The sequence below is a fragment of the Vidua chalybeata genome, chromosome 6 (assembly GCF_026979565.1).
Source record: "Vidua chalybeata isolate OUT-0048 chromosome 6, bVidCha1 merged haplotype, whole genome shotgun sequence".
Classification (NCBI taxonomy): Eukaryota; Metazoa; Chordata; class Aves; order Passeriformes; family Viduidae; genus Vidua; species Vidua chalybeata.
The window spans coordinates 48,396,233-48,411,960 of record NC_071535.1 but is presented as its reverse complement, the minus strand read 5'-3'; the positions used below and the strand labels follow the sequence as shown (position 1 = coordinate 48,411,960).

Below are 15,728 nucleotides of genomic sequence, written 5' to 3'. Positions count from 1 at the left end.
TTTCCTCTGTTCTCCTTTAGCCAGCAAACCAAGGAATTGTTTGGCAGACAGACCCAGATATTGCAAGAATCACCTTGGAGAGACTCAGGAAACATCCCCTGTGTGTGTTAAGTTCAGCTTAATGGGAGATTCTAGCCCTTCCAAGTGGTGTCTATGCTCGAGTGAACCTTTGCTGTCTTTTCTTTACCATACTTTATGCCCTCCATGTTGTGGATGGCATTATTTTGGAGCCAGTTGTCTCTATGAACACTTACACTCAGTTCCTGTGCCCTGGCTCAGCACACTTTGTTTCCTCAATTCCAAGTGCAGCACTTTAGGATAGTCACAGTTGTCTACAGAGGGCTTTGCAGCTGATTTCAACTGAGCAAAGACATAGCCTGGAGTATCCTGGGGAAATGAGGTTGAAGAGGGGTAGGATTTTGCATGTGAAGTGGAAAACATGGAGCAGCCCTAACTTCTGTAGGTACAGACAAGCGCTGAAAATACCCAGGTGCCTCACAGAGGTGAATGTGGACAGTAGTAACTTTAGGGAAGCCACAGCAGTGCAATCATGTCAGCATAAGTCACTAGTGATTGTAATTCCTTAGTCTAGTGTTTCTGACAAGGAAGGTAAGGGCAAATTAAGGTGCTGGAATTGAAATTATTTATTTAAAAATTTAGCAAAACTGCAGGTCCAGTTGTTTTTCATTGCTCACTTTGTTTGTTTAAACCCAGCCTAAGGACAAAAGCTGTGCCTATAGCTGGAGGGGAAATCAAAACTGCTTCAGCTTTCTTCTGTCACTAAGTCTAGGACAGTCATGTGAAACAGCATCTTCTCAGTGTCCAACTTCCCTTCTGGCCTCAAATGTTGTTTAGATATTCTGACCTTGCAGAACAAACTTCCCATGCAAGACATGCTTAAATGATCAAATAGAAATCCTGTGAGGTCTGAGTTTTTCTCTATTTACCGTAATTTGATGCAATGGAGCCAAGGATTCCACTAAACACTGGTATAACTAGATATTTGAAGTTGCTTGAATGGCTGAATTTCACCAGTTATTTTCCCCAGATGCTGCTGTCATGTCAACTGTTAATTTGTACAGGCTTTTCAGTTTGTGCTAATCATTGTGCTATTTCAGAGTAGTAAACACAGTTGCTGTATCTTTGTAACATTGTTGGAATAAGAGGGATCATTATGTTGGGTTTTTTCCCAACTGGAAATTTTCAGTTGAAGATTATTCAGCTCACTGTAAAGCAGCATATCAGTTGAAGGGTAATCTTTCCTACTGCAAAGGTTGTTTGTCAGTAAGAATCGTTTCACTGACTCTGCTGTGCTCTGGATGAGCTGTTAATTCGCAACAAAAGTAAAATTTTTCGAAAAGAACTGCTTATAATATAATGAAACCAAAATTGCTTACATTTGGTTGAAATATCTGTGAATATTCACAAGTAACAAGGAGTTTCTCAGCTGTAATGTCAAACCCAGCTTTTCCATAGTTTTTATACTACTAAACAACTTTTCTTTCATTTATTTTATTTCTTTTATTTCTGTGTGATCGTGATTTGTAGCAATTATACGTGAAAAAGATACTGGAGAAATTATGTCTGACCAAGGACATGTCACTGATTTGTGAAGCATAACTTATGACCCCAGCTCCTTTTTTTCTGCCTTCAAATTCCCATCTGATCTTGTCTTTCTTTCTCTTGGATGCAAAGAAGACGAAAGGGCAACTTGTAAGCTGTCACTGCTGTTACCATGCAGAGCACAGCTTGAGAATTACTTTATTAAATGTTTCTGATTCGGAATAATTCTGGCTGTTGTGCAGCAAGGATTGCTTGAGCTAAGTAACAGGATATTTCTCTTGCTGTTGTCCTAAGCACAGCTGGCATACTGATGGGCTGGCATCCCCCACACTGGAGTTGATCACAGGCTGCTTTTCTGTGAAATGAATCGATTCCTCTTGGAAATGAAGTCACCAAAAAGACATGGATCAGAATAGCATTATTGTGAGGACTCTGCATGCTCTCTCACAAAGCCTGTCAGAAGTGTTAGGGTATTGTGATGACTGCTGATAATCAGCAGTGAATCTCCAGAGCTCCAAGACTGAGATGAAAGGGAACAGAAACTTAACTGGGATAAAAAGTATATTTTTTCGTACAGTACAGCCCATTGTCAGCGGCGAGGTCATCACTCAGTCCTGAAAAGGACAGGTTTTATTAGACAACTGAAAAGGGACAACAAGTTTTGCTCCCTGTGAGTGCTGCAGCATGCTCTGGTGAAAGTTTTTGGCAGATTAAAACCTTCCCTCTTTATAGGAACCAGTATGTGGAAAGCCTACTTACTGCTTTCTTATTAGAATACTCCAATGTGGGTTTTTTTTCCTTTAAAAAGGATACAAATTCCTTGCTCTCCCATTGTACAAAGTCTCATCTGTGGCCAATATTATTCACATGTTGCTGCAAAGAGCGGGGGCCAGATTCTGATACCCTGCACAAGCGTTATCCCAGTGTCCTTGGAAGACTTGCTGTGATGACAAATGGCTTCTCTTAGTTTTCTGCCAGGCTGAGAAAGGCAGGGCAGTAGAAAGACATCATTAAATACTCTTGATGTGTCTTAGCAATGTGAGATGTTGCTGTGTCTTGGGAATCTTTAGAGCTGATGGCCCAAATTTACTGAATCTTATGTATGCCACAAGGCACAATCAAAACCATTAGGACAGATTAATGTAAAAATATGAAATCATATTATTTAATCCTAGGGGAATTATAATTACTATCAGCAGCATGGAAACCTATGGTATGCTGTCCTGGGGACTTAGATCTTTCCTGTCCTGTGAGAAAGCAGGAGCTTTAAACCCAGAAACACAATGCTTTTCACTCTGTAGAGCTGGAGATCACCAGTTTCCTTGCCAGCAAGCTGCTGTTTAGGATTAGTGATGATGCTTCCTCATATGCATAACAAGGGGCAAAGTCAGAGGGAGAAGCAATCAGTCTGCCTCGACAAAAACTGGAGAACTGTCAAAAGTCCCAGGTCCGGCACATCTGAAAGCTTGTCCATGGCTCCTAGTTAAAACCATGGCTTAGTTGTAGTAACATTTTTTCTCTCTTCATAAAGCGTTTTGCAACCATCTCAGGGAGCTCTGGTATTGGTCACACAGCTGATAGGTACATCACAGTTTTTGGGACATAGAAGCACAGGAACTTATTTTCCCATGCCTAGAAATTTTTATATGGGCAGTGAGCACCTATGTTACTGCTTCTTTCTCATTCACTCTCAAGCCTGTCTTGGTGACCACCATCCCCTGTATCCCTGTTTCCCCTTACAGGCCAGGTTCACAGATTCGTCATGTCCAGGTGTAGCCCAAACCTGGGGGAGGGAGTGCCTGAAGGAAGCAGCACAATGGTTCAGGAGCCACCAGAGCATCCTCCAAAGCTCTTCATCCAGTTGCTTTAACTAAGTGAAGCACCAGTTTGAAATGGTTCCAGACAAGTTCTGCTGTATTTCTTCAGCTCCTGGAGGCTGTGGTGTCAGGGGAGATTATCCCTTCATCGCTTAGTGTGTGCTGTGGTTTGATGGTGTACACAGCAGTATTGGCTGGAACTGGGCACCAGTGTCCTTGGTCATGGAGTCAGCTCTCCCAAAGAGTCAGGATCAGTGTCTGTCTGTGTGAACATCCCAGGTTTAAAGTCTTGTGCTTGTTCAACTCTATTTTTAGCGTGACCCAGAGAGACTCCAAGGAGGAGGCAGGGTAGGGCTGGTGGAGCAGTGGAAGTGCCTCTGTCTCTGTCAGGGCTGGTTCACCACAGGCAGCAGGTCTAGGCTCAGGTTTGCTGTGGTTGTTGGAAGCCTTTCTGAATTCAGCCGCAAGCAAATCTCCCCAAGCCAAATGAGCTTAGGGGCCAAAATTTCATTCTTTATTCAAGTGCTAAGGTGTAATTTTCTATATAACAAGCAACTGTGACTTGTTTTAATTAGCTAATCAAAAAGCATTCTTCGTATCCTGATGCTTTGCAGGCACCTGAGCAGTATTTCCTAGAATCTTGGGGACATCTGTGCTTTTGCTGCCTCTCACACTGGCTAATGAGGACTAGTACACAGTGTTTCTCTCTGTGGCCTGGTCTCTCAGGCCAGAGAGAGTGAAATTACTAATAAACAATTGGCTCATAGTTATGTCTCAAGAACAGGACAGTCTTCCTACTAATTGGGAGAAAGGGGGAGAATTCTTTTGACCGATTTCAGAGGACACATGTCTCAAATCATGAAAGCATAATCTCCTAATAATTCTGAAGGATTCTTGCTCAGAGATATTTAGGCACTTGGAAAGGTTTCTTTATGAGAAAGGCTTATAGTTGATCTCTTTGAAATGTGACAAAGACCCTGTGGGCACAGCTCTCTGCTTCATCACATCTGTGCAGTGGTCCCCATCCTAAATCTTGTGGTTTTACAGTAAAGTCCAAAGCACAAAATATGAATCAGAGGCTGCATTGCAGGCAGAGGAGGCAGGCTTAGCTTTCTATGAAAACAAAACCAGCAAACACTGAATAGTTTTCAGGAGTCCAGGAGATGACCTTTCCTTTGAGTGGATCCAAGTTAACTTGTGAGCTAAACAGTCAGATCAGGACTTTCACTAGCCTTTGTGTGTCATCACAGCGTTTTCATTTCTCTGTTTTTAAAGTATCATGTGTAGTTTTGGTTTTAGTGAAAGAGTACTACAAGAGGATGTGAGAACAAGTAATAGGCTCTACAGTGACTGCGGTTCTGTTGTTAATTGCACCTTCAGCCCCTGATTTCTAATTCTGCATCATCTACAAGGAGTTTTGCTTGGTTGAGCAGGCACCTTTATCTTCCATTTTTGCTCCTGCCTCAGTCTCCAAGGCATAGTTGATGGCTTGTTTGGTGTGATCTGGTCATGCACTTCTGTGTTTTTCTCTGAGTCCTGTGAAAAGGACTGATCTGGCTGTCATTAAAAATTTTCCTGCTCACACTAAGGTACAGCTGTATTAGCCCAAGAGCTTTCTGTGTCACTGGGAGGGAAAAAGGAAGGTGCTGTAAAATTATTACATCAATCTGTGACATAAAGGAGAGAAATTCTGAGAGCCCCATGGGTTTGTTTCTCATCATAGCAGTGAATTTATAAATGGGAAATATATTTGATACATTTTTTTCTTAGTACACCTCATTTTTGTGTCACACTCATTAAATCAAGGTGGCTGAGGGCTGAGCTTTTCATATAAAACTGTCATGTGTGAGTAGGAGAGACAGTGCCTGACCCCAAAAGATCACAGTCTGAATGCATCAGACACATGAAAGGTTGGAAGGAAGAGAGGTACAGAAAGAGAAAGTAACTTCCCCAAGGTCACATTAAAAGCAGCAGAGTCCAGACTGTACCATAATTCTTTCACCACTAACCCTGCCCAGGTTTGGTACAATTTGCTGACAGAACCTTTCCACACGGGGGGTCCTTGTTGTGAGCTGGGCTCTGGAGAGCTGCACTTCCTCAGCATACTTTATTTTGGTAACAGTAATGCTGTCACCATGCCTAATGAAAGTAAAGCATTTCTGCAGCTCATCAGCACAATCATGAGATCAGTCTGTAGTTTCTGGAAGTGAATTTAAATAGCACTGACACTATCAAACACTATTTGAAGTGACTGTTTATATTTTGTGCTTCACTTTGCAAGGCCAAGATGAAGGTGATTTCCTGTATTACCTGCAACATGATTAGGTCATTTCTTGCCCACCCATGTTTTTGGACCTCTCAGTCAGTGCAACAGCCATTGCCAGTATCAAGTCTCCTTCTGAAAAATCTATAACGAATTCCCCATAAGTTCTAGTAATTGAAATGCTTTCAGATCTGGTCAGAGTTGGACAGTCTTCAAAATAAGAAATAATTTTTTGGCTTTCTGTTTGGTTTTACTTTTTGTTGGGTTTTTTTGGTTTGTTTTTTTAACCAAGATTAATATCTGCATGGGGGAAACAAAAAGAAAATTTGGTGGGCAATTTTTCAACCAGCCATGGGTATAAAAAGGAAGTTTGAACTGCACTGTAGATATGCATTTTGTGCACCTGCTTAGTGTTCCACTGCTGAAGTCTGAAGTCAGCTCTTTCATGGATTCCTGACAGTTATAAGCAACACTTAATCAGAGCATAATTGAACATCTTCATGTTAACACATTATTTTTTCTTCACTCCTTATTTTTTTTAGATCGAATATAAGCTTTGCAATGGGTCTGACAAAGAGTGTGTGTCTCCCACAGCCAAATTCGTGAAGAAGGAAACACTGAAGGTATGTTCAAAGCAGCCAGGTCATGATCAGCTGACTTTCTTGTAAAAAACAAATGGTACCTTCCAATCAAACCATTGGAAACAAGTCAGAGTCATTTCCCAAGACCCAGAGGAGCCTCTGAATCTTCAAGTCATTAGAGGCCAAGGACATTTACAGGTTTTATATACAGGATTAGATTATATACTGCAAGCAGAACAGATCAGTGTAATTATTTCACTGTGTTTGTATGTTCTGGAGCCATTAGGCACCTCAAGAAGATTGTAATCCTTCACTGCTCTTGTTAGGACAGACTTGCCTAGGCAATCTGAGCAAATTGTAGCTCGAACACTTGCTTGTCTACCAAACCAAAAGTATAAATTAATGAAATTAGATACAGTTTCTTGAATTTGAGGGGTGAGGAAGGCTGGGCATCCAGCCTCTTTCCGTTTCCCCCAAAGAAAAGACAAACTAGGTTGTGTTTAATGAAACTTCAGGAGCAAAGAAAATGCATGTTCTCTTCATTATGTTTTTATTCCTCCTTGTGCTCATTTCTGGGGAACCTGTGCTAGGTCAAGTTCTTGTTGTGCTATACATAACTGTCCTTAATGCATTATGCTGTTTCGTCCCCAAAAGAGGCCATGATTACAGCTACTATATTTTCTCTGTTCTCAACCAGGTACAAAAAAAGAATTACAGACAGGAGAAGAAAAGAGCTACCAAACAACTCTTCAGTGCTCTGAAGGATCCCAGTGTGGTGATCACAGCAGACTGGCTGAAGGTATTTGATACAGACCATTTCTTCTGAGGCTGTGGGAAAAAATAAGTGAGATGTGAAGTAGTTGATGTGTCTGAGATGTATGCACAAGGACTTTTTTAAATTAAAGAAGACCAAATAGTTTCAACAAAGCTTCATCTCAAGCTTTATTTAAATAACTGCTATAAAAGTGGAGCTGTGGGTATTTACTTTCCACCTTAACTCAATTGGTCTATTCTATGTCCTCAAGGAGCAATAAGGACTCAAAAAGGGCATAGTTCAAAGGGAAGTGAGGTTTCTCTCTTTGTTCCTCTCTGAAAGACTCTGTTGGCCTCTTCCCATAAATGTGGTTTTGTACTGAAGAGGGAATAGACTGAGTAACAGCCTGAAAATGGGCAGATACAGCTTGTTCTATCGACAACTGGATTTTCTGTTGTCACAGCACAGTGTGAAACATTGTACCTGATGACAACTGCAATTTCTCTTTGTACACAGACTTGGATAGTGACAGTTTCTCATTGAAGTCCTGAAACTTCTGTGTGGCAAAGTAAATCTGGATTGACATTGAGAGATGAACACTGGTTTTCTCCTCCTTTGGGGCCATTTAGTCTTCTCAAATAATAGTGAATTGGTTGAACCTTTTGTATTACCAAAACCTAATTTCCAAGCATTGCCAAACACATAGCTCTTAAGAAAAACAAACTAACTTAAGGATCTCATGAAACAATACAGTTGCATTTGGTTAGTGGTAAAAACCTCCAACATTGTTCTGCAATTATTATTAGAGGTCAGAAAAGTGATATGCTTATGGTTTATTTGAGAAGTTAAGATTGGCAGCACAGTCTTCCTGTAGTCTTTACTGTTAATGAAAAATAAATAGTTATACTTTTAAACCACTGAATACCTGTTACATGTTTGCTGTGGCTGGAAATTTCTGGTGAGCTGCAAATAATGCTGGGCCACAAAAACAGACCACAGAAAAGACTTGAGGTTTGGCTATGCATACTGAAGGCAGGAAGATCTTAGGCAAAATCTAACCTTACTGAGAAACTTCTCCATTCTTAAAGCTGTTATTTTTAATATATTCTTATCAGATTTAATGTTTTCTATACAAGAGAGAGCTGCATTGAGCTCAACAGAGAAGTAAACCAGCTGGAGAGAGTGCTTTTAAAAATGGGGTATTTGATAAAACGCATTAATAGCAGTGTTCTACAGAACACTATTAAAATGACTTATAAATCAAGTTAGACTAGCTATAGCATTTTCATATGCAATGTTCTAATTGGCATGTCCTCTGTGATTATTAACAGATCACTCTACATGGGCCAGCAGTGCTGATTGCCTAGAAAATTAATCAAGCTGCTAACACTGAGCTAGTAATAAAAATAGGAAGAATACTCAGTCAGTAATAAAAATATGAAGACAAGATTCTGATAGCCAGATTTCCAATTTCTGGGATTTTGCTGTGAGGTCCCTAGGACTGTTCAGGGAACACCATGTATTTTCCTTAGGAAGTGTATCATGGTGCAGTCTTGGAATAAACATACTGGAAATACTGTATGAATACTGAATAAATGCTGGGTTTCTTCTAAGGAACAATGTAGATGCAACTTTCTTTTTCCTCCAGATTCGTGGGACTCTGAAGAGCTGGACCAAACTATGGTGTGTCCTGAAACCAGGAGTGCTACTCATTTATAAGACGCCAAAGATCGGACAGTGGGTTGGGACAATTCTGCTCCATTCTTGTGAGTTGATCGAGAGACCCTCCAAAAAGGATGGCTTCTGCTTTAAACTCTTCCATCCTTTGGATCAATCCATCTGGGCTGTAAAGGTAACAATCCTGCTGAGTCAAAGAACCTCTTCTTGGTCACCAAAGTTTCTGAGCACTGATGTTGCCTAGCACTGATATTATTTAGTTATTCAGTTGCTGTTAGCAGTGGTGAATTGACCGCATAAAAAGATTAAGGATACAAAAGCTTGATCATTGAATGACATCAAAGAGACATAGTCCTTGTGATTAGTTCCACAGATGTATCATTCTCAGTGTACAGATGCCTGCATACACTGAGGAAAAAGGAAGTGTGTTTTCTGCAGGAAAAGAAGTTCAATACATAGAAGCTATATCAAGCCATGACATACCTCTTAAAAAGGAGTTGGGCATAGACACAGTTAACTAAAGTCCCTAAAACAAGGACACAGAAAGCACCAAGTGCTTCACACAATACAGGGAGATGGTTGGCAAAGTGATTTAAAAAAACCCAGATTTATAATTTGACTTATTTTTTTCTAATGCCCCTGAGGTTTGGATTTGTTTGCAGTGAACTTGGAACTTGGTGTTCAGCTCAAGCCTTGACTGTTGCACAAAAGTGTGACTTCAGATAGCCCTTACTGTCTCTTCTTTGAAATGGAAATAGCAGGATTTTCTTAATTTTGAGTTATTCTTCAGGCTGAGACAATCCCTTCCTGTACACACAGGGCTCCTGTAGTGATCTCTGGATCTCCCTGTAACAAAAATTATTATTTTTTTTTACACTTCTTGAAATAACTCCCTGCACATCTTAAAGAGCTGTATTCCTTTTTCTTCTTTCTTTTAAGAATAGGCAAAAAAAAAGAAAAAAAAAATGTAATGGGTATGAGCAAAGAGGAAGATCCTAGCACCTCCTGAAAGGCACTGAGAGCCACATCTTTTGGATACCCTGAAGACAAAACTTAAATGTTCTTGTATTTGTTTCCTGTCAAAAACAGTGACAAAACCAGAGTTACTGCAGATATAAATTCTCTAGGAGACATCACAAGTGTAAATAAGGCATTATGAGCTGATGCCTTGCTGCAAGGTAGTCAGCAGATGGAATGGAAATGGAGAGACTCACGAGAGTGCAGTGAAAGCACTTGTCATGGCATCAGGAGTTCTAACAAATGGGAGAACCCCTGTGGGAACAGATCAAGCAGACACACTCCTGCTCATCTGTGCAGTTAATTGAACAGTTTTAAATACAGCTATACAATCTATAAAAAGCCTTTCCATTTTTAATAAGGTAGGAGGAGAGAATTAAAATTAACCTCAGCAACCAGGGGTGAGAGCTGCTGATTTCTGCCAGCAGCTCAGCTCTGCTTTGTGCCTAAATGCATTGCTTTTCCTTAAAGTTCCAAAGGTTTCGTTTCTACCTTGCTTCTTATGCAGTTTTGAGAGTTTTGATGCTTTTTAAATTCAGAACATGCACCCAAGAAGGTTGTTGATGATTTACTGTCTGTCAACAAAAACCTTCCTTGTGACTTGACAGGTCAACTGAATTCTTCTGAGAAGCACAGTCAGAGGAGGTAGTGAAAAATAGAATCAAAAGTGCAGTCAGCTGCTGAAAGGCAGAGTTGCTGACAGATCTGAAGTGTTGCACTAGGATGCCCTTCCTTTGATAGGAAGCATCCCAAAGAAAAAGGAGGTTTTAATCAATGTGTATGTGCATGTATATCTAATTCTTGTGTCTCTTGAGAAAAAAATAAGTTAGAAATAAGAATTAGTATAGTAAATGTGAAGGAAGTGTATATCCAAAAATGTTTGTGGACTAGAGGAAGTCCAAAGAGGTTTAAATTTTAAAGTCAAAGTAATATTCTGTGTCTCTTGAGACATATTTAGAAAGCCACATTTGAGCTGCATAGTAGGATACTCCCTGAAACCTGAGTTCAGCCTGGACTGTTGCGTGTGATAGATGCTTTCAGCCACGAGGTAAACTCCAAAATACACATCAGGAAGAAATCCACCAGTGAGCTGCTTGATGTCAAAGAGGCTGTCTGCACTTTGTCAACAGTTTAAGGCTGAAGCTGCTAAAAATACTACTTTATTTTATGTTGTTTCACAGCCTCTTTTTAAAGCAACTGGAGCAGAATTGACTGATCTACATTGTTTGTGTATAACTATGCAAAGAAAGTCTGTTTCTCATTAAATACAGATTCACTTGAGCTTAAGCAAAAAGCCCAAGTTACTGTCCATCACAATAGAAATAAGAGGTGGATGAACACCTTTCATTCTTGGCCAAAATGGCTTGTGAAATTTTCAGAGGTTATCCAGATTAGAGCTGATGGTCCAGCTTTCACTCTCATCAGTGGATTTGCAGTTTACTCAGTTTATTACTGAATATCTTTGTACATATTGGCCTGGCTGCCCAGCAGATGTTTGGAGCTAACTCTGGGGTTCAGCCCTGGAACAAATGTTTGGTTCAGGCACTGCCATAGGCCTTTATGGTAGTACTGGCCAAATAAATTTGATGTACAGGCATTTAACTTTAGTTAGAGCAGGACAAGATTTTGGGGCACCTTTCAAGATAAGATGTAAAGGCCATGGCTTACAGTTGAAAGCTAAATACATCTACCAGGGTACTGTTTTTCTTATAAAGCTCTCTGGGGTCTAGAGCTCTCTTAGAAGCATATTGCTGAGGGAAAGAGTTCTTTATTCTATACTGCTTCCCTGGCTTTTTGAGAGTTTCAGCCTGAAAGTCCTTTGCAGTGCACATGGGTTATACCTCTTACCTATTTGTTCCATCCAGGCCTTAGTAAATGTAAGGCCAAAACCATCAAGGTCCCAAAATCAGCCAGCAGTGAAAGCAGCAGTAAGAAAAGCTTCCCCCACACACTCCAGATGCTGCTGCAGGGGCACTTTGTCCAGTGTGTGAGGGCAGTGTGATCCCACACTGCCCATGGGAAGAGACATTTTGCCGAGGTTGCTGCAGGAGACTGGGGAATGCCAACCTCGTAATTTGTGTGAGGTTGTGGGTGTCTGTCCTCCTGCTGCACAGAGGGAGTGTAGATCTATCAGCTGGCAGGGTTTGCCTGCCTGTCCCAAAAGATGTCCTGGAATAGGTTGTATTTCCCTTCAAGCTTGCTGAGCAGTGTGGTGTGGGAAGGCTTTCATTATCTGCAGCCTGTTCTGACATTTATTTAGAACAATAAGTAAGCTGGGATCAGACCTACTGAATCTGGGAAAATGTGTAATTTGAATTTTGTTCATTTGTAAGAATTTGAGTCATTCCTTTAAATAAAAAGTTCTAGTAATGGTCTTGCACTGCCGCTTTTCTAGTTGTTATTCTACTCCATAATACAATGGTTTCATCTTCATCCTTGTGGTTATCCGCAATAAGGAGATTTTTTTCCCCCCTTTTTAAGCTTTGTTTTATGACTCTCTGAGATGTCTTGTCATACTATCCAAAACTGTCAGTCCTCTTCATTTTTCAAAGCCCAATCACCCCCTGTTTCATAATGCCTTTTGAGTCTCAAAGCAGATGTAAAGATAGGAATGATCTGAAGCTGATCCTTTCTAAGTTGTACTGCTGAGGGGCTGCAGCCAGGCTCTGGGTGCTGGTGCAGCTGGGATAATACTTTGAGTGAGGGATGGTCATTGGCATGGTGCTCGAAGGCTGGGAGGTAGAAAGCATCATTATCTCTGCTGTGCAGATACAGAACATCATTTAATCCGTGCAGATGTTGGTTTTATTTTCGTGGCCTCCTCTCTTTTCTTTTTCTGTTGGAAATGGCCCCCTCCATGCATGAACATGCCTTACTGTTGAATATGATTCCTTGACAGAGTGACCTGGCTGCTTTTTGAGTTAATCCATAAATGCATAAATAGTGCCTAAATGCCTGTTAGAATCTTGTGTTATCACTTCTTTCCCATTTCCTCTTTTTTTTTTAATATTGTTTCCCTGTATCTGTACTGTTAGGTTGTGGGGTTTTTCCTCAAACAGAGCAAATATCCACCTCTGCACTAAAAACACAAGTAATGGTATTATCAATAGATCTCCAATGCCCTGCTCAGCTGCAAGCAGCTGAAGGGAAAAATGCCATGGGGAATGATGCCTGATTGCATTAATGTCACTAGTAATGTCTTAAGCTGCTCTGCTCTGGTTTACAAATCAAATCTCAACTTTGCCAGTCCTGACTATTAAGCCTTTAAACAGTCTTAATTTTGTGAACCTCCTGTGGGAGAGGGGAGGGGAAAAAGAAAGTAACGAGGAATCCAGTTTCTCTTCACAGCAGAGGAACCCTGAAGGTGTGAAGGCAAGAAGCTTGACTGGAGACTGTTGTCTTCTTAACACTTCAAGTTCATACACTCAGATAGATTTTGATGTTTTTCCTACTTTAAATTCTGTCCAAATTTTGGTTTTCTGAGTATAACTTAAAAACAAAAATCCAGATAAAATGACTATTTAACTGTGAAGCACCTGTATACAGGAGCAGTTTTCAGTAGCAGTCACAGTTCCATGCTTATCAACTAGGAGGAAGGAATCCTTCTTTAAAGGAATATGGTTGGATACTATCAAGGCCTATCTAAGGGAGGAAAGTAATACTCAAACTGCAAAAATCTGCCTACAGTTTTTCAGCATTGTGTGGTATTCTTTAGAAAGTCAAGGAAATCTGTATTGGAGCATCCTGGAGCATCTTCTTGCTCTCCTCTGCAGGTGACATTGTGGTCACCAAGTACTGGTGATGTTTTCTGCCCTGCTTTTATTTCTGACATAATGTCTGCATATTTGAAAAAAAGATCTGCTTTTGTGTTATTTGTTACAAAGTGAGGAACAGAATGAGCTGGAGGAGGCTGGGTCACTTTGAAAATGCAATGGAGGAGGAGAGATTTCTATTTATTTCTGTCTGGTTATGGCACGAAGTCCATACCATGAAGAGTATGACGCTGTGTTCCCTTCATACAGGAACTGCTTTTTCTTAGCATCCTCTGGAGTTCAGAAGAGAAGGAAGCAGGAAGGAGATCAAGGAGGGAGCCTGTGGTTCTGCTCAAAGAAGTGTCTCATCCAGGATGAACTTTGCTCCCCTGGGCATCATTTCCAGGGGGTCATGCTGAAAGCACAATGGCAGGATGTTTACAAGACACTTTTTTGTATTTTTTGCCACAGCTTCTAAACTAAAGGCAGCATAAAATAAGCAAAGCCTGAAGTGGCTTGTCACCGCAGGCACCACAGGGTAAGGGTTCTCTAGATTTAAAGGTGAAGGATTGCAACCCAGTAGAATGTGCCCATGCTGGGGAGCCTTTGGTCCTCATTCTGTGGTTTTCCCATCTTCACCTTTCCCACAGACTCAGGATGGAGTTTCCCCATTGTTTGCTTCCAGCAGAGCTGCTGTTGCCTCTCTGCTGGAGGCACTCACAGCACAAGGTGTGGCTCTACTGCTTTTGTGGTGGCGAGTGCAGGGTGTTTCATGGTGAGTGTCTGGCTGCAAGCAGACTCCATGTGCACTTCATGGAGCAGTTCCTTCTGGTGTTGCACAATGGTTTGACTGATCTTGTCCCAAGTGGCAACAGTAAGATCTTTCCACTTCTGCATATCAGAATATGAGCATATAAATATGAGAATATGAGCATAGGTTAGACCAAGCCCCATTTTCATAGGAGCTCATTACTGCCTTGGAGCTGCAGCAGCAATATCATGATTACTAATGAGTCTCTCCAAATTATTCCACCTGCTCCTGCCTTCTTTTGTATCACCAACATGCACACTCTGCCTGGGAAGGGTGGAAAGACATTGAACAGTTCATTGCAGCTTTTGTGCCTTACATCTTTCTGTCTGTGTGCATTTCCAGGGACCAAAGGGAGAAAATGTCGGTTCGATCACTCAGCCTCTTCCCAGCAGCTACTTGATTTTCAGAGCAGCCTCTGAATCAGATGGTAAGTCTGGGCGTTTCTTTGCTTTCTCCAGATAGAATACTTCTTGCTAGTTAAGAAAATAGATTGATTAAAAACAAACAAAAAGAAAATGTATAAAGGAAAAAATGGTGGTTCACTCAGCTTGAAATCTGCTCTTAGCAATGGTGAGAATAAGTCAAGCAGACTTCTGGCACATTTCATTGCCCTCACTGAGCAGCCACCTCTCTGGCCTTGTGTATGGAAGAAGGACTTAGGCTTCTAATTGGGAAAATCCACTAAGTCAGTGTAAACTAAAGGGTGGAAGGAGTCAATCCCAAAACTGATATGAAAAGGACTCTGTGTCCTCAGTTCAGCAGAGACTTCATTGACTTATCTGCCTATGTATTACTCTGGGGAAGGATCTGTTGGAGGAAAATGGCATGGTAATATTGAAGAGCTGTCAGTAGATGCCTTTCAGCCACCTGAATTTTGCTGTAAACTATTTGTGCTGTGGTTTGCAGTGTAGTAGGCGCAGATGCTGGTGACTCCACATGTAAAATACCATTCTGGGAATTTGCAAAATTATGGAAGGTAAATTTAGGTCAGTATATAACAGACATGCCAGCTTGCTATGTGAAAATCTTTATAAATTACTTCCGAGGACATAAAATATCAGTGATTTATAAGTAGATAAGAAGATTAAAACCATGTTTTCATTCCATTTGACCTTCAGACTACTCTATATATATTTTTTTTCATAGCAAATTAACCCAGGCTGTTTGTTTTACAGATATTTTTCACCTACCCCACCAAGGGGGTTCATCTATCCCGTATGCTCCTTTGGGTTTCATCTAGAGTAACTTTAGGGACAACAGGACTTCTTATGGAGTGAAATGGGCTTTCAAAGTAGTGTCCTTCTGGTCCAGTGATTAGGTTTTACATTTTCCTAATGGATGTAAATCAGACAATGCAAATGCACCTTTGACGTGACACTTTAGAATAGGAAATCTTCCTTCATTACAGACTTTTGTGCTATTTTCCTCCTGCAGTGAAAGGAGGACAGTTCATAGTGAGGGACACCATCTTGACACTGAAAACTGCTCGCAGA

At 40.9% G+C, this 15,728-nt stretch overlaps 1 protein-coding gene across 6 annotated transcripts in view; it reads left to right on the top strand.

The window, feature by feature from the left end:
- OSBPL5 (oxysterol binding protein like 5) overlaps positions 1 to 15,728 on the top strand; it is a 133,585-nt gene that overhangs the window by 81,892 nt on the left and 35,965 nt on the right. For all 6 annotated transcript variants that reach the window (XM_053946131.1, XM_053946134.1, XM_053946132.1 and 3 more), the window contains exons 5-8: positions 6,186 to 6,266; positions 6,922 to 7,023; positions 8,627 to 8,830; positions 14,578 to 14,662. In XM_053946131.1, the coding sequence (XP_053802106.1) occupies positions 6,186 to 6,266; positions 6,922 to 7,023; positions 8,627 to 8,830; positions 14,578 to 14,662 (472 nt within the window). The remainder of the gene's footprint in view (positions 1 to 6,185; positions 6,267 to 6,921; positions 7,024 to 8,626; positions 8,831 to 14,577; positions 14,663 to 15,728) is intronic.